Here is a 19,252-nt window from a genome sequence, read left to right as displayed (position 1 = left end):
CCCGCCACCAACTATTTAATTTGGTCTAATAAAAGATATTGGATTCAACTAAAGAACCTTGTTTGCCTATGTCCTTAGACCAACACGGCTACAACCTACACCCTTGGTTGTTAGTAAGAAGTTTCTAGATTGTCAGTAAAAAAAAAAAAAAGTGTTCTTGGGTTGGCAACCCTGGGTGCCTGAGCGCCTTTAATTAGCTTTTCTTAACTTTTGAGTGCTTGACTGTGCAAAGTCCATGGTCTTTTAACATGACTTCAGAGTAGGAGAAAGACCTGGGTGCATGGGTCAGTCACAGGCTGATTTTGAGCTGTCCATGTGATGAGGTCATGGAAAAGGCAAATGCGGTCTTAAGTATTTTCTGCAGAAATAGTATAAACGTCTGTGTACAGACCCCTAGAAGACCTCCTATGGTTTAACGTGTATAATTCTGGTCACCTATGTTCAGAAAGGATGAGCTCAAACTGGAACATATACAGAGAAGGGTTACAACGAACGGTGGAACTGAGACAACATCTTAGTAGAGGAGACTAAAGAAATCGCCTTGTTTAGCTTAGTCCAACACAGTCTAAGAGGAAATACGTTATGCATCTGGGGAATCAACACCAGAAGAGAAAAGAGCTGAAGAACTACGCTGGAAAACAGAAACGTAAAAACCTATTTTCTGAATCTTAAAGGAGCCAGGTTCTAAGAGGACTGGTAAGGATGAGAATCCCAAATAGTTTTAACATAGGGTTTGCTAGGCTTATAGAAAAAATTACATGATTTGGTTATCTTTGATTGCAGGGGACTGGATCAGGAGGGGACTTTTTTCAATCTTATATCCTTTATTGTGAATGCCAATTCATTTGTATATAAGCGAAATCTGTTTAAAGCAATTTGAATGGGTTTTCATATATCCTGAACCATATGCAGTTGTACCCTAGTGTGGCCTAGAAGGCAGATGGATAGACTAAACAGCCTTAATATAGTGTGTGTGTGTGTGTGTGTGTGTGTGCGTGCACGCTCACATGAAAGAGAAAGAGTATCTGTGTGCATGTGTGTGTGTGCGCGTGTGTGCGCTCACATGAAAGAGAAAGAGTATCTGTGTGCGTGTGTGTGTATGAGAGAAAAGGGAGCTCAAGTAATGCCAGTAGTCCAATGTATAATGTACAGGGGTCTTCCAGGTCTAGAAGCAAGTCCCACTAGCAAGCTAAGAATTATTCTTTACCTCTTCCTAGCCTTGCAAAGCTATAATATCCCAGATATTAAAGTCATGACATTTTAAGATAGTGAAAAGCTGTCACTGTGGGAAGACAGAACTTTGTCTGTTCTGAATACATTATTCTAAGGAGGTTGAGGGGGAGACTGAACATTTGAATGGTGAGGGAGGAAAGAGTTCTCTGTTTTGTCGACCCCAAAAATAACCATAATTGTTTGATCAGGTAGATACTATTTATTATGTGGCTCTAAAGTCTGTGACACAGCTATGACCACTATGGGTGCAGACACTATTTTGCATTCCATAACAGCAGCTTGCTTGAAAGTATGCTGTGAAATGACAAAGCAAGTTAACCTTTCCCCGGCCCGGCAAAGCCTATGTAATAAAGCAGCAAGGCCATGCAGGGCGTTAGCAGCAAGGCTGGATTCTGCAGAGGCTGAACACTCCCCAGATCCATGCTTCTTGTGATTATTGGGCCCTGTGTTCTTATGGCCGGTGCCGCTGATTGTCTCTTTTGCCTGCCTGGTTTTAATAAAGGACATTTGGGGGTATTAAAAAAGTGAACAGGACTGTAGAAAGAAATCTCTTCAGCTGCCACTAAATGTTATTTGAGCTGGTAATGCAGGACTAAGCCCCATGTGAGTTTTTAATTGAAACACTCTCAGGTCCTGCTTTAAGAAAGAAACAGGGTTTTAAGACAAGAAGGGGAGGCCACTTTGTCCCCTTGTGAGGACTTCAGGCTGGCCACAGAGAAACAGGGGATTAAAAACAGACTTGTTTCAACTAGGCAAAAGGGAACATCATGGTGGAAGGGGATGTTCACCAGAATTTGCAAGAGATTACCCTGCCATTTTAAGACTGGTAGGCAGAATCATCAACTGCTAATGATCTGAACAATTAAGCCCCCTCCTCCCCTTCCCCAATTAGTCCCAATTATAAGCTAAGTCCAGCTGGGACTACTTTCAAGTTAAGCCTCATTGCCACTCAAAATTTGGCTTAAGGGATAAGTCTTTCCTGGGTCTGATCTCCAACAGTGCCAGGAGAATTCATTTAGCCTCTTCTTTGTCTTTCCTCCATGAGCCCAGCGCATCCCAGTGGGTGCTGGGGAAAGCTCTGCGTCCAGAGGGCCAGGATGAACATGATACAAAAAACCTGCAACTGCCTGTGATCAGCAGGGACAACAACTTCAAAGTCACCTGTGACAGAAGCACTGAAGGAGATGACTCTTAGCCTACTATGGCTACATTTTATGGACCTTAATAATGTAAGTAGATGCATGCTACTTGGGTGAGCAAGGCAAGGGTGCTGCAGAGACTTGAGAACCTCTGTAACTGAGCTGCACCTAAAGAAATGATCCAGTATTCAGAAAACCTGAGCACCCACCGTCCTTATTGACTTTGATGGGAGATGAGCAGGCTCAGCACCTTTGCTTTGCTAGGATTTAATTTGTTAGTCTATAAATTGCAAGTTATCAGCTAATAATCAGAGATTAATCGTTTGGGGGTGATATTGCTGGTTCCAATAGCAGTTTAGACACAGGGAACCCTTTTCAAGCCACTAAAATCTTCCAAAACTAAATTAACTTGTAAGGGAGATCACTGTACATTTTCAACAAAGGGGTTTAGTTAATCAGGAAGGTCCAATGTCAGGCTTACGCCAAACTTACTAAAATAGAGGACTAGGATCCTCTATTTCCAAGCGAAGTGGTGCTGGCTCCTACCCTGGGGGTCTTTAATAGGAGGCTAGACGAACACTTTGCCGGGGTCGTTTGACCCCAGTACTTTTTCCTGCCATGGCAGGGGGTTGGACTTGATGATCTGCTCAGGTCCCTTCTGACCCGACCAACTATGAAACTATGAAGAGGACTTTTGTTAGTGAATAGCTTCTTGATTTTAACCACGCTGGAGTTTGCTTATGAAATTTGCCATTCCAGCCTGAAATAAGAAGTGACTTAGTCTAAAGTCTTGACTGACTTCCTGGTTTATATTAATGCAGTAGGAAAGCCTGCAGGAAATCAGTCTGACCCTCATCCAGCCAGGATTACCAGGGAGAGGTTTCAACCAGAAACATGTTAATAATTAAGAAAGCCAAAATGGCACGAGCAATTTCATTTTGGAAATGCACACCCCGTATTTAACCAAGCAAAAATCCTGTACGCTGAATGTTTCACTTATTCCTAATCTTTCCAAAGGAGGCAATGTGTAAAGGACAAGTGAGTGGTTTATTCGTAGCCTGGTACTTAACCCCTCATCTGCTGCAAAAATTTAAAAAGCACAATGTGCCTTTCTTCTTGACCATGATGACTAGTTTGAAGGCTGCCCAGAATGAGAAGGCATAGTTACAGAAAGCTTATTTAAAAAAAAAAAAAATGTTGGGAGAGTGAGATGGGGGAAGGGGGCACTAATCATTACATCAGGCCCCTGAATCTCAAGGACATAGGCTCTGCAAAATGATTTTTCGTCTTCTCTTTCCCCTTAGTGCTTATCTGTTACCATTTGATCCAATCGTCTCCAATATAAGTGGAGATGAAAGGAAGAAATCCTGAGAGTTTTTGAAATGTAAAGCACTGACATGTACAACATTAGCAGGAGGGTCTGATCACACTGCCTTGTGCTGACCTATATATTCTTTTAAGAATGCCACCACTGTTACTCCATAACGATATACAAAGGGGCTCCCCTGTTCCTTGATCTTACAAAGAAGCCCTTTTTATTTTTTTTTAATTTAAAGCAAGTCAAGGATGTTTCATTGACCCTGCGCAATTACAGAAAATTAACTGCCACAGAACAGTCAATCAGTCTAAAGCCAGAGATTCAGGAACATGCCCTGCTTATTGCCGTGGTCCTCTTTCATCAAAGGAGTAATTATTGTTAAAATCCTTGACACTTCCATATCATTAAAATATTTTTGGACGCTTGCAATCTTTGCAATCTTTCCCTACTTGCGGCTGTATTTGAACTAGTCTAATACCATCCAAAGTTGCAGAGGGAGCCTATATTATAAATTCATCTCGAAAAATGGTTGGCAGGAAAACCACATTTTTTGTGACACCCTGAAAGGCAACAAGATAGACAGTTTATTTTAACCATTCACTGGAAAAATATTTTGGCTTGTTTGTCCTTCTCCGCCAGCCTCCTATGGCTCCCATTTCTGATTGCTCATAACCTTAAAAGAAGTTTCAGCTTCCTGGTAGAAACTGCTTCCCTTGAGCTGATGTCTTTTTTTTTTTAAATGGCAAACACGTTGTTCTGCACAGTGTCAACATCATGTTGCTGTTAGTGTCAAATCAGCCACCTAGAAGGGCATTCATGTCCTACTCAATCACATCTATTGTCACTTTGTTATACTTTTCCGGGAAATGTTTAGTGCCTCGGCACTTCGACGAAGTTCCCGAGCATGTCAGAACTGCAGTCAATATTTCTAATTAAAAGTCAATTTTGGCCATTATGATGATAATTTCGTAAGTTAAATAAGACCATGAACTGCAGCTTAGAGTCAGGAACAACTGAAGCAGGTAGCCTGAAAGCAACTTGCACTAGCTTCATAATATAGTAACTCTGTTTCCTTCTGATTCACACTGGAAGAGGGAACTGGTTGACCAACATGAATAGGCACGTGGGGCCACATCTTCCCAGGGTGTAAATCAGTGAACCTTTGCCGATTCACAATGCTGGAAAATTTGGGCGAAAGGTCATACCACTCCCATATAATGGAAAATACCTTCATTTAAGGAGACTGGAGAAGCTTTATCAGGTAAATAACAAAACAGAGAGACTTCATACCGAAAGCACACTCACCTGCTTGTACTGTACGGCTCACATACATTTATAAAACAATCGCTGCGCAGGACAGACATTTTTGTTTCCTCCTGACTTTCATTATCTGGCTGGGTGGGGTGGGGTGGGGTGGGGATGAGAGATGACATGGAGAGAAGGTGTGGAGGGAAGGGAAGGGAAGACTTATACAATGTTAACACAAGATCACAGCAGAGGACAAAGCTCCAGCGAGATGTATCCTGCCGAAATGACTGAAAAGTCATCTCTTCCAGACAGTTAGGGTGAGCTTTGTAACAATGAGGAAAGATGCAACCTCAAGACAGCATGTTCATGGTGCATTTGTTTTTAAACACAAAAACAACAGGAAAAAAGAGGAAGGAAGACCATACCTTTCACTACCTTATCCAGATAGTGAGCTTGGGAGATAAAAGACAGGACATTTAAGGTAGGATTGAATAAGTGCATTACGGCTTGCTACAAGACAGTGCAGGTGCTAGAGAGGCAAAGGAAAGTCTGCTGTGGTATTAAAAGAAAAACTTTGATTACAAGGAGAGAAGAAAGGAGGGTAAGGTGGAACACAGCTATCCGCAGTCGCAGAACTGAGGAAGGCTGTGTTCAAACATCCATTTAGTCTGCTTGCGAGGACTCAATCCGATCAGCAAGAGAAACAGGAAGGTAAAAAAAATATAAATGGCAGGACATGGTAAGGCTCTGACCACTTGCAATAACCCACCTCTGCTATGCAGCCACTATTTGCCTTTGTTTGAGGAGAAACAGAGCCATCCTGAACATCTTCCACTTTGCCTGATCATATTACCTTTTCTTAATGAAGCAGCATTGGTCCCCTGTGGCCTTTTTGGAAGCAGTAAGGCTTTTACCCTGGACCACTCTACATTGCCTTTACGTAGCAGCTTTTCGTCCAGGACTGAATCGCTTTACAAATACTAAATTAACCTCGTGGCGAAGCAGTGAGGTAGCTAAGCCTTAGTGTAGCCCTTCTGTGGCAGGATTAATGATACACAGAGGGGTTTTGGAGGATTGAGGGCCATCTGGTGCCCATTTCTCCCTTGAAAGTCAACGGGAGGCGAGTGCCTTTGAAAACCATCACCAAATGGATTTGTCCAAGAGTCAGTGGCGGGGCGCAAAGAAATCTCCTCTCTAACCTAATTTCCCTTTTCTTAACAGCAGTTGCTTTCTACATATATATATAAAAAAGAAGCCTTGGGAATGTTTCTGCTTTCCCCTCTTGTGTCTCCACACCCACAAATACTTTTCTCCCGTGGCTGTTGTCAAGTAAACGCTGTAAAAATGTTATGCCTCCCGTGCAGGCATTACTCCTATGCTCCGCGCGTGCTCACTCGCAAACGAGAGTCCTAATAAGGAATTTCTCCTTATGGATCGGTTCACGGAGACCACCCAAGTGGAGGGTCACAACCCCCAGAAGCTTTCTTTTTTCCTTTGAGTCTAGACTCCTGTGAGCCTAATGGGTGAGTGAAAGCACAAGCCCACTTTTGTAAGTGAGCTGAGAGGGCCTCCATAATCAGAGCTAGACCTGACCGGGCAGCTTTGTAGCTAGGGAATGAGGTTTACAAATCACTCCCACACAGAAGGACTGAATACAAGCAGCACTGCTTTCCTACAAGCCTGGGTGGCTGCTCCAGTCCAGGAAGTGGCAATTTGGATTTAACATTTCAGAGCGTGCAAAAACCTCTGCCAGCTTTCGCTTTGTGGTTGCAACTTTAAAATGTGGAAATGCTTCTAGAGGGGGCGAAAAATGGAGGGAGTTGTCCAGCCAACTGTGCCATTTATTTGTAGATCCTGCCTTTTCATTCTAACGGCTTGAAGGGCTTCTTATGAGAATATCCAGTCTGCAGCTATTTATGCCACACTACTGAATTTGCACACACATCTTCCTTCCTGGGTTCATAGTATTCCCACAGGCCTCTGTTTTGGGGTTTTAAAAGGCCATTCTCTGCCCTGTGAGCACGCCTTTGGAAAGGTGGAGAGGGGGCAGGTGGAATGAAATTAGGGAGTGCAGGAAAAAGAGGCGCCGTAATGTGCACGCAACCTGATTCTGTCCTGTCGTCCACCCAAAAAAATAAGTATAATACCAGTTAAGTCACTGGACTCTAAGCGAGACAGCACAGGTATAGACAGGGCCAGAATGCAGTCCTCAGGTAATGAGCCAGTGGAGATTATATGAGTTTATGCTAGCATCACAAGGATAAAGATAGTGTCCACACTTGACCCTGGTGTCTGCATTTAGTCTTCACTGTCAGAACTGACTCTCCCTGTCATCCAGGGCCCAGCTGTGTTCAGCCCAATGAAGAAAAGTTTCTTGGAGTTGTGGAGTCTGGAGGCTGATGCTGGCTGGACTGATTGGGTCTACACAAGGTGCCACATTGCATTCAGCCATGGATGCTGTGAAACCAGGCGGAGGTCACATGTAATGTCCCGGGCCAGGTCTTAAAGAGCCATGTTAAGGGCACTTAGGCACTTAAGTGTAATTCTCTTCTACCCTTCTCAAATCCTGAAAACCCATGACTGTATCACCTTGTGTTACACGCCATCATCTGCCCCTATAGACTCAGTCACAAAACAGCAGTGAGCAAGATGATGACCTGCCCACCTTTTGCTTTAACAATTTTCCAGGGACTCAACCAGGGCAGAATAGAGTTGCACTTAGGTGCCTACATCCATTTATGTACCTAATAGGTGGAATACGACCTGGGCAGTGTACCGCTAGGCCCCTGGTTCCTTGTTTTATTGCTTACCAAAATGGGAAGTGCATTTTATTGGCACAACTGACATGTTTGAGCACTTGGGAAAAGAGAACAGAATCCAACTGAACTGGATCTTGTTTGGATTCCAGCCGCTCAAGCAGAAATTGAGAGGCGCCGATTGCAGCCCAGACTGTCTCGAGCATGTGTGATTATTTACGCAAAAGCATAGAGGAAAACCAATCCTACAGGGCAGACCGCTGAAAATCAAGAGTTAATCTAAATAAGACAAAAAGGAGCTGATTGTGCCATAAGCAACAGCCCACGTGTAGAGGGGGTATGGCTGTCTGTCTGGGTCTTACTGGGGAACACACTGCTGGAGTATCTCAGAGCAGTATCAAAGGTATTGAGGTGTTTAAAGATTCAGACAGCTGCTCACTTGGGTTTTCAGAAGCACCCAGCTGTTTAACTCCTTCTCAAATCAGTGGAACTAAGGAGCTAAGGTGCTTTTGAAACCCCCACTAAGTGCTCTCCTGCCATTTCAGCTGGCTAAAGTGCTTTAAAAATCTGGCCCTTAATGTTCTGGACAGACATGCAACAGTCAGGTGTGTTTAGCCACAATTGGGTAGAACATATGGCCCTGCCCATCTCTGCTGGCTGAGTATGCAGATCTACCTCTGGCACTAGCATCTTGGCTAAGTATAGACAGTCAAAATGCCTGAGGCTGAATTGATTCAATCTTCACAGGTTAGCCTAACCTGCATAGATTGAACTGATAAGCAACTTCTGATTCTGGAAATGCAGCCACATGCCTGCACTGGCCCAGGCCAGAAGCTGGAGGGTGCTAGAGCACATCTGCCTGCTCAGTTGGAACAGACAGCTTGGGCCAGGGCCCATGCTGCAAGGGAGGGGAAGGTTTGCAAAGCATCCTGGGATGCTGGGGACCTGTGAGTGAACTTGAGTCTGGAGGGGATCTGGGCAGAAGTTCAGTAAACTGATTTAACCTAAATCAGTTAAGTCTGATACTACATCCATCCAGGTTTATCCTGAATCGGTTTTGGCTATTTTGAAAGTGTTTTATGTGCACTGAACTTCTGTTGTGTTACAGATTTGAACTGGTTTCTGATCAGTTACGCCGGTTCATGCATAATTTCTGTCCCTGGCCCCTGTGTTGCGACTGTCATCCTGCAAGGACTGTGACTACTGCTGATTTCCGTAGAGGGAGGCACTTTATCCCCTCTCCTCTGCATGTGCACGTATGTACAATCATACACAACCTGGACCAAAGCCTTAAGGCTTTTTGGCTTGTAGAAAGCAATTCAGGGGAGCCTCTGACTCAGATGAAATCTGAATGCCCTTCACAAAGCCCAAGCAGCCAGGTGGAGTCCTGCCCTTGCATCTCAGAGGTAGGAGACAGGATCCTTCACATTCTGCAGTGTGGATACTCGTCAGTGGTGAATGCAATTGCTTATTCTCCTTATGTAAAGCTTGTGGCCAGGCTTGGATGGATGTGGCATTCACAGCCTCATCCACCACAAGTCCCTGTGGCCCACTTACAAGCCTCCCTTGGAAATCCAGGCTGCAACTTTGCCCTTCAGAAGTCATAGGAGGGACGAGGAATTCCACCTTAATACACGGGCTCCCTTAGAAAACCCTTTTTACTAGTCCTCACCATTCACTGTCAACCCCTGAAAAACCCAAGTCGTCTTTAAGGGCTGCTAATGAATAGTGAGACCTCTTAAAAAAACAGGTGCTTCTCTACTTCTCTAACCTTCCATTGTCTGAGGGCTGCATTGTGTATGCACCTTAGTTCTTGATTTTAGGAATTTGGAGTAAATACATTTCCCCATTCTGCTGGGTTCAAAGACTCCCGCAGTTCTATAATCAACTCTTGTGTTCTCCTCTCTTGCCTGAATGCACTAAAATGACTGAATTAGGATGAGGAACACAAGCTTTTGCATCGATCTCCTGGTTGGGAATTAACTGAGGTTACGTTAATGAAAATCTCAGAATGTGAGGAATTGAGCTACTGTACTCACTATCGTAAGTCTTTGTATGAGCAAACACAATTAATCCACTGAGATCAGAGTGGTGCGGCATAATGAGAAAGGGCTTCCTAGGACCTTAAAGGAGAAATAAAAGGAGTTCTTACTCTCGTATGTGTTCAACAGGAAATGGAAGGAGAAGCTTCCTTTACTTGTATCATCCATTGCTATCAATGTTACCTGCACACATGGCAATATTGTTAAAGCATTACTTCAGCAATGGGGTTTTATGCTGGTCAGTGCTAAAGCAGGCTGACAATGACACAGACATATAAAGGGTTACTCTCAACAGAACAAGTTGCCATGCAGGGAAATTACACAAGGACAAGGGGAATGCTTACCACACATTTAATGTAATTCCAAGCCAATGTCCTTTCATCTGTGCCAATATTACTTGCGTATGACTCCCTCACACATTATTCAATTTGCCCGGATATTTATGACTTTGTCAAATCTCCATTATAGTCTATACGTTTAGGAAATATGGCTTACAGCTTCAGAGGCATAAGTCTGTACATGTTTGTTGTTAAACCACCACGTAGGAGGAGGAGGGAGAAGAAGAAACTGAATTATTTCGGCACTGAAAATAAAGGATGATTCTTAAAACCAAGACAGCCCTGCGATGGGAGTGTAGGGCTGTGGGGAAGTATAGTGGATGTCATTAAAAGCTTGCTTCTTGCTGCATTGCGGTGTTTGCCTTTACTGTAATAACGTGGGTACCGTGTATTTAAAAGGAGGACTGCCACAAATAATGTGGTAACTTTAATTACCATGAAAGAGAAAACCTCTTGTTCTGAAACAATTCAGGTCTATGGGCTGTGCATTGAAATACTGAATGCTGTATTAGTGGCATTTTGTCTTTGCCTTTGCACTAATAAAATGGTAACCGTTCTATGAAGTGAGTCCTCTGGTGTGTGAATGGCCTCCGCATTAATCACCTTCTGCAATCAGGAAGTTTTCCTACATGTAGATATATTCCCTCATACACTGTGATGAATCTTGGTCCCTATCGATCACCCAAATTTCCAGAGTTTGGTAAGCAAAGTTCTACTAATGAAACTATCAAGTAATATTGCTAAATAAACAAACAAACAAACAAAATCTGCAGCACCTCAATTGACACACGATTGCTTTCCTTTCATTTTTAAGTCATTTAAAGGGAGGGACTTTTGCCCCCGATTCATGGGAAAAACTGAGAGCTGTTAGGTGCTTGGAAAAGAAAACAGAATGTAATTTCTAATGTGTTAGGGGGAGTTGCTGAGTGCCAGACAGTTTTCATTAGGGATGCTTGCCGGGACCGTAATGTGGTTCGGTGATATTAGCATAAATAAATGATAAGCCAGAACAGAGACACAGGCAGGGCTCATTACGTTACCTGAATGCTGGAATTAAAGCATTTTGATCAGGCTTCAGTTATTGACTAGCTTTGTGTGCGCAGATGTACCTGGCTACATGCATGGCTGATTTGAGCATACACAGATACAAGTGCAAAGCAATGCCCAGGTATGATTGGTGGTTGGTTTTATTACCAGCAGTAGGTTTTATATGGCATGATTTGTTTGTCTTGTTGGGCACTGTTATAGTCAGAACGATGCAGGGACAAAACAAAGGAACTCTAAAGGACATTAATAAAAGCAGAGGGCCAGATTTTGCACTCAACGGCACCAGTGTAAATCTAAAGCGGCTGGTGTCATTGGCCAAATCTGAATTGAACAAGACCTATCCTGGCATATCTGAGACCACAATCAGGCTTACTGCCATGTGATCTGGCTGCTATTGGTAGTTATCTGGTTTCTGTTGGGTGGGTAGGGTATTTCACTGAAGAGGACTCATGTGGGTGAAGGGGTGATAGAAGAAGACAAGAAAGAGATAAAAGTACAGCATGGAGTAAAGTTAACTCGGATGAAGAGAAAATGTAAACTCGAACCAGATCTTTAATGAGACAGGAGATTCCTTAAGGCAGGAACTGTGCTATTTTGCATAATGATAAGCCTACTGATGGCACCTGGTAAATAATAGGCACGCCATCAGCTCAGAGCTTAAGGTAAGTGCCAGATGCACTGGAAACACAAACACAGTGTGAGAAGGAGATGTGAGCTGGCTAGAGACAGAGAGACTGAGTGAGACTGCTCTGAAAACACGCGAGAAGTTTTCGGAATGCAATTCTCCTCTTTTGCTGGGAACCAAAGTAGCTGTGCAAATAATGGAGTGAATCAGGGTAATGGAAATTTAAAACAGGCTGCATGTTTCTGAATGAGCTGTTGACACAGCAGACGGGAGTCTCGAAGGCAGATGAGGAGACCTTTTGCAAAAGTCAGAGGGGTGTTTTTCAAAGCATCTAGCTGAGGTCTGGTGGCTTGTCTCTGTGAGATCAAACTTTCTAGAGAGGTATATTTCACTTCTGATCATAAAAAATATATATGGCTGTGTCATCACCAAATGAAAGGACATTTTGCCTTGTTCCCACATGAAAATGTATGATGTCCGAACTTGAAATCCAAGAACAAAGGTGCTCATGCTACACTAAGTCACACAGATTCAATTAAGCATGCTCCCCTTCTCCTCCCCAGTCGTCAATTATTCTTTAAAAAGTATTTTTCCCCCTACCAATAGTGCAGTGCTCTCCGTTCCAGCCTGGGCTGCATTCACACTTGCCGTCCCGGCATGTCCCATGCTCATTGCAGCGTGGGTGACACGCCCGCTGATCACAGGCTGTGCCCATCCAACCCTCCTCGCAGCGGCAGGTGCCTCCGACACAAATGCCATGTCCTCCGCAGTCCGCTGCACAAATCTCTGTGGGAGAGGAGAAAAGAGGAGGGTGGGGGAAAGGGAGGGAGAAAGCCAGAATGTTATTTTTAAGAAAAGCAGCCACACTTCACTACCTCTCCTTATGGCAAATGAAAGGAATTCCTGCAGCTCATAACACTAATCCTTTCTGACAATAAGAATCTAATAAGTAGATTACAAAAAAAAAAAAAAAGAGACGGACATGCATTGCAGAGGTCTGCTGCGATTGATCCTCCTGTTTGCTTTCTAATTCTATCACACTCCTCGAGCTTTTGTGCTGGTCAAATCCAAAGGGGAAGGCTCTTCAACCAACAGAACAAAAGTCACATTTAATTAAAAACCGGTTAAGTGCAAAAACAATGCACAGATAAATCACTGGTGATAAAGTTAAGTGCTGGCAAAGTCAGTCTATGGCTCGTGAACCCCTGGTTCTGGGGATGGGATTCATTAACTTGTCCCTTTTTTGGTTAAAGTTAATAAAAGAGCATTTTTATTTGGATTATCTCCGGGGGTGGGGATTTGCTCAGGCTCTGTTCTTTGCCTGCCCCAATTAATAATGCACTTCCAGGCATTTGTACACAGCTATGGATTTATTTGAGGAGCTTTCTAATTTGGACTTTGTGGGGTGCAATGAGCCCTCAGCTCTCTCTGCAGCCAGTGGGCATAGATGATGCTTGGTTATATGGGCACTCATTTCCTGGCAAGAGAATGTCCTGGGGATGTGGTACCCGCTGCTCTCACCACGTTTAGCTGGATTTGAGGGTACTTGTTGTCCTTCAAAATCTGCTCATAAACCTGCATGAGGAGTTTCAAGATTTTTACCTCTATCCTATTTTATTATCTGTCTGGAAAAATAAGGGTGGGAGTAGAGTGTATGCCCATGGCACTGACAGTAAAGTCCCAGTTTCTGCTATTACCACAGGACATGGACTTGTAAGAAAAAAATAAAACAAACCCTCAAGTGGTGTCGCACACAGCTGAAGAAGTGAAACACATCTATTTCTGCTTCTCCAGAGTCCAGACTCATCAGTTGACTACCTACTTCCTACCTGTGCAATACAAACCTAATCGCACTCTCCCCTCTCAATCCAGGGGAGACCCTGACCGTATTTCAGACTGACCGCTCTTTTCCCTCCCTCTGTTCCTCCCATGTTTGTTTGTACAGACTATCTGAGTCAGATTCAATCCATCCAGCCACTCTGATCCTTTACCGATGGTCCTATTTCATGGGGCTTCTGATTATGTACGAACTGTGTCCCCTGTGCCACTCAGGAGTGGGAAGGGAGGACACGGGAGGGGAGGAAGGATGGTTCCTCCTTTCAGTACAAGTGGGCAGGAATCTAGCTGAGAAATCCTCAGTGGTTCGTGCACTGGGTAGTCTGCCACATGGCACACTTGCTTGGGGTATTTAAGTTCCCAGTACCACTCAGAATATAGTAAGGTTAGTAAGGACTAGGATGTGTGTGATACCCATGTGTGCAGGTGTAGTACCATGTTCTGCAGGGAAGGTTTCTGCTCCCCTTGGCCACTTTGCTCTGTCCCAGAAGCATGGGCCAGCCACATACCATGCAAGCCCAAATGGCTCCAGTTTTTTCCATCTGTGCATCTCAGTATAGGAAGGGTAGGATCTAGCCCTAGTGATCCATGGAGGAGAAGAGGATTGGTCTTACATAAGACATTTGCTTCAGGTCACTAACTGCACATAGAAAATTCAGTACGACTCAGCCTGTATTAACATCACACCTGACTGAAATTCAGGCTGACCTAAGTTGCCCTGAGCATTTTCCTAATTAATACTGCCAGCAACAGGAAACTTTGGACATACAGGACTTTTAAACACCTCTTTTGCGGGGGCTAGTACGTTCATTTGGATTCGGGAGGAAGATTTTATATGTCCCTGACACCAATCACAAGACTGGTGCGATTGTGTTTAAATGGATTCCCTCATTCAAGGACTTGGAAGTTCTTTACAAACAAGGGGTACTGTAATACATAATGGTGTTTAAAACTTGTAGAAAAATGTGTAACCATCAGGATCTTCATGAAGGGCAGCAGCAGTGGAAGGGGTGGTGGCAGAGCCCAAGCTGACTGATGGATGGCCCAGTCACAGCCGTGACTGCCATTTTTGTGTCTCCTGTAAGTGGGCACCCGGGGCCGGTGCGCCGGTCGCCCACTGCTTGTTATGCTACTGCCTATAAAAGATACCTCACTCCTCAAGTACTTTTCATCTCAGAGCTGTGTAATAATTTCTGGTCGAATGTCTTACAATTCTCCAGACTCTTGGGACTGCACAGACAAGGGTAACATTGCCTTTTCCATGTTCAGGCCTTTGGCTATAAATTGGAGTACCATTTTTAAAAGTACTTGAGTAACTCAAGGAGCTTGAATATGTCCCATTTTCAACACTGACTCTGGGCCAGATTTTCAAAGGCAACCAGGAACCCAGGACACAGATTGGTACCTAATAGGGTTTTCCAAAACACTGAAGCCAGAGGAGCGAGGCAGTGTTTCTGCAAATGCCAGTAGGTATCTAAATACCTTTAAAATCTGACCCTCAGGGGTCAGGATGTCATGGGACAACAAAGATATTTAGTGTGGTATATTCATAAGCCACGTTTGAAAATAGGCTCCTGAGACACTTACACTGAAGCATTATTTTACTAGTTTTATCTCGAATTAACAGTTTGATCCTAAGGTGGAGTAAATAAGTGGAGTCATACCATGGCACACGCTAAGAAAAGGAGGCACAGATCAGTCGAAAGACTACAAGGGGCGGTGGAGCACCTGGGAAGAGAACTCAGTAATCCTTATTTTCTGGCCATCACCAGGCAATTGTGCAAGCAATTGTGCAAGAGAGTGTAAGCCTACAGGGATGTTCTGCAGACACATTAGATGGGCCGGTTAACTACTGTAGGAGTAAATCTGTATGGAAAAAGTTGGCTGACCATGGAGGCAAAAGTCTGGGAGAGCATAAATAGCCAAAAAAACCCAAACAGCTAGATTTATGGCACCGAACCTCAAATGGAGAAGGAAAAGGAATCCTGCAGGACTAAGCAAAGTCTGGTACTTCTGTCCAGGCTAAGAAAAAAGTTTTATATTCATCTCTCCTAGCTGATTCTCTCTCCGGCTTTGTAAAGACTTACTCCAGCCTCGTGTAGGAGTGACTTCTTTCATTGCTGAAGTCTCTTCTGGGGACAGCAGACTGAACCCTTCTACTTACTACAGGCTGATCATGTTTAAGTGTTGCTGATGACCTAGAGAAGAAGAACAGCCTGGAAGATAAGGCACTGGACAAGGCCTCAAGTCTCAGCATAGCTTTTTCTCTGTACAGAATAAGGGAAATGAGGTGGAAAGAAGCTGAGTTACTTGCCCACTGACACCCGCATAAGCAATCTGGGCATTTGTACATGTTTGTGCCACAGCGCTGGGCGCTTTTTTAAAAGTACGCGGTGCTGTGGCACACGCAGTCGTATAAGTAGCAACATGCGAGTCAGCGCTGAGAAAGTGACGGCTATTAATCATGTGCATGGGCGACTGGTGCCTTCCGAGATCATGGTCGATCTCAGCGGGTGCACCCCCCATGCAGCGCAAATGATCAAGTCGATTAATCAAGTCTGCTTTGACCCGCTGGATCTCCGGTGCATCGTGGGATGAAAAGGTAGGTATATAAATGCCCTCTGAAACAAATCAGGGAAGAGCACCCATATCTCCTGAGGATGAACCAACCCTCTGCCCGTGCCCACGAGACTGAGCAAAGGGACACTTGAGCAGGTCAGAGTGCTGTATGCACTGTGTCACCTGTGAGGGAAGACAAAGGAAGCTATTTTGAGTCCATTTTCAGAAGTTGCTCAGGGATTACTTAAGAGTGTGAAACTAGGATAATAGAATGACAATAAGAAAGAGACAAAGTTCGATGAAAGATAGGGAGCTATAACCCTTCTGACAGCGAAACCTCTCTGTTGAGTACGTTGTCTATGAAGAGGGTTGGAAGCCCATGGGAATATTTTAATTTCAGCTGGAAAATGCACATCGTAGAGACCAATTATGCAATGTCAGGCACGGTGGGGAACAGGCTAAATGATCTCAGCCAGCCCTTTTTCAGTCTTTTCCATAACCAGAACCCTCTTTCTCCAAGTCGGCCCTTCCTAGGTTCTCCCTTGCATCTTGCAAAGATCCCTTCCCACGGAGCAGTACAGCAAGGGTGAGGCGCTTACAACCTTCAAGCTGATGAGCTTGCAGCTAAGATCTAACACTGAGGGTCCCGATTCTGAGATGGGATTGACTTCAGATGTATTTTCCCAGCTGAGAATTTTGTCCTAGGTATATTGCCTTCTAAATCCCAAGGAGCCATATTAACAAATCTCTGCTGTGAAAAGCACTTGTGAAGCAAAACGCTTAAGACAGTCTCACTAACACGTAGTGTAATTATTCTTGACAAAGAGAGCCAGGAATTCTCCCATCTAAATCTTCCATTTAACAGCCAGCTCAAAAATAGATGTGAGCAGTACAATTTAAATAGCCTTACAGCACAGAGCATGCCCCTTTTATAACATGGCCCTCTGAAATACTCACAGGTTTCTAATGGATGATTAAATACTCAGAGTAGCCTTTATTTTTATGGTGGCACTCAAAGAAATAATCAGAAGGGATTTGGATTCAGGGTTTTGGGTTTGTTTTTTTTTTTTCAAATGCAGGGCTTTTCAGGCAGGATGAGACAGCTGAGGCTGATTTGTTGATGACGGCAGGTGAATCATTACGTTACCATTTGGTCCAAATGATAGCATTCGAATGCAAGCTGCATTGTTGGGTTTTTTTTGGGGGGGACATGAATTTCCCAATGCTGTTGTTAAAATTAAAGAACATGATTAGCTCACATTTGAGCGGGTCAGAGAATGAGGAGAAGAAAAACATTTAATTCTCTTATTACAGTATCCACAGATTCTGATTAATGCTGCTTTATGCTGCTGCTGCCTATTAAGCTTAGCTAGGGCACTTTGCTTGGGCATAAAAGCCCTGCTTGCTAAATATTTTCATACCAGCTGTTCCCAAAAGGTGGCTAAATATTTCCTTTCATCTTTAATCTCTTTGCTGTTTGCATGAATAGCAGAGTCATTCCTGATCCCATTCCTAGGTGCATTGTGTTCTTTCTCATGCCCTTTCAATATGGTTTCATTTTCTTTCTTTGCTCTCAGTGCTGCCCACAGACCCTTGGAAAGCGAAGGCACTTCTGGTCAAAATGGGGGCAGGGGTTGCTTCTGAACCTCAGGCCATGTTTTGAGGCTGGATGCATGAATGGAGACGCTACTGGCTTCAAAGGAAGAGAGCAGTCCATGCACCTCACAGGGGGAAATAGAGCCATTTCTAATGTCCATCAAGTCCCTTCCCTATGGTAGAGAATAATAAAACCAAACAAAGGTGGTCACTGACTCTGATAACATGGCTCAGTGTCAGAAGCAAAACAGAGTCTCCTCTGAAGTGGAGCAGCACCCACAGAGAGAACCAAGACACAGCAGTGGGGTACTATGTACCCTTGATCCTACCTGGACCTGTATTTAGTGCAGCAGGTGCCAATCCTGTCTGTCTCCCTAACATACCCTCTCTCACCTCACTACAGGGCACTTAGCAGCTGATTAGTGGAAGCCAAATTTATTTGGGAGGATTTTGTTTTATGCCCTTTAGTTTTTTCTTTCCATGTACACTTGGAGCTGGTTGGATGGGCACACTTTGGGGTAGACTATACCCAAAGTACAGCAGTGCTTATAATGAGGTGTGAGGAGGAGTTTTATAATCTCTTATAAACTTAGTGAGAGTTGCCCACAGGGCTTCTAGGCACTGCCCAACTTTGTCATTGAGCCACGGTCTCATTCCAACAGGATCATAGCTATTTCTTGTGCCAGGGTGCAAAAACTCATTGATCATGAGCTACTCATCATCTTTTTCAAGGCTCTGTACAGTCTATGCCCACCTTACCTAGAGTCTCTCAGCATCAAGAGGTTGACTTTGGTCTCCAGCCACCTATGATGCCCATCTCCTGATGAGAATTTCAAACAAGCACCTTTTCTATCATGCTGGCTACCACATCTTGAAGACAGGGTATGTTGTATGATTCAATAATACTTATCAAAATGGGGTCTTGCTACACTGCCATGATTCCTTGGTGCTACAGCACTGCTACAACAAGTTGTAAGTCCAGAAAATAGGATGTCCGTCTAGGCACAGACTAGATAAAAGTGGATGAAGTGAATTGACCAGGTATGAATATAAAGAACAGCATGACAAAGCTGGTAATATTGGCAATATTGACCTTTAAATGCTTTGCAAGAAGCTTGGTCTACAAGGTGCCCCATAGGCACAACAAAATTACAGCGAATACGAGCACAGACATACTATGGGATTTTTCACTAGTTAAGTGTTCATGGTGCATATGCAAGAAGATCAGTCCTGTTGGTTCTGGAAAAGAGGGAAGGAAAGTGCTTCATAGTGAACTTTTCTATCTGATGAGAAAAAAAATGGAGAATGAAAGGAATGATTGACAGATGCAATCAATTATGGTAAAAACTGAAGAAAATCTGGGGCCTGAAAATGTAAGCCTGATGCCAATTATTCATGGGGCATCAGGGTCTCATGAGGGAAGTATTACAACAGCACTACATATACTGGAAGGTGGCTCCACTATAGCAACACAGATTCTTCAGGAAGCAATAATAAGAGCTCCTCTAAAACACC

At 43.9% G+C, this 19,252-nt stretch overlaps 1 protein-coding gene across 5 annotated transcripts in view; it reads right to left on the bottom strand.

Moving 5' to 3' along the window:
- Positions 1-19,252, bottom strand: part of TENM4 (teneurin transmembrane protein 4) — a 760,950-nt gene that overhangs the window by 133,782 nt on the left and 607,916 nt on the right. For all 5 annotated transcript variants that reach the window (XM_019530413.1, XM_019530416.1, XM_019530415.1 and 2 more), the window contains one exon: positions 12,347-12,532. In XM_019530413.1, the coding sequence (XP_019385958.1) occupies positions 12,347-12,532 (186 nt within the window). The remainder of the gene's footprint in view (positions 1-12,346; positions 12,533-19,252) is intronic.

The sequence above is a fragment of the Crocodylus porosus genome, unplaced genomic scaffold (genome assembly GCF_001723895.1).
Source record: "Crocodylus porosus isolate Cpor-Errol unplaced genomic scaffold, CroPor_comp1, whole genome shotgun sequence".
Taxonomy (NCBI): domain Eukaryota; kingdom Metazoa; phylum Chordata; order Crocodylia; family Crocodylidae; genus Crocodylus; species Crocodylus porosus.
The sequence above is the reverse complement of the archived record's forward strand: the minus strand, read 5'-3'. Positions and strand labels throughout refer to the sequence as shown.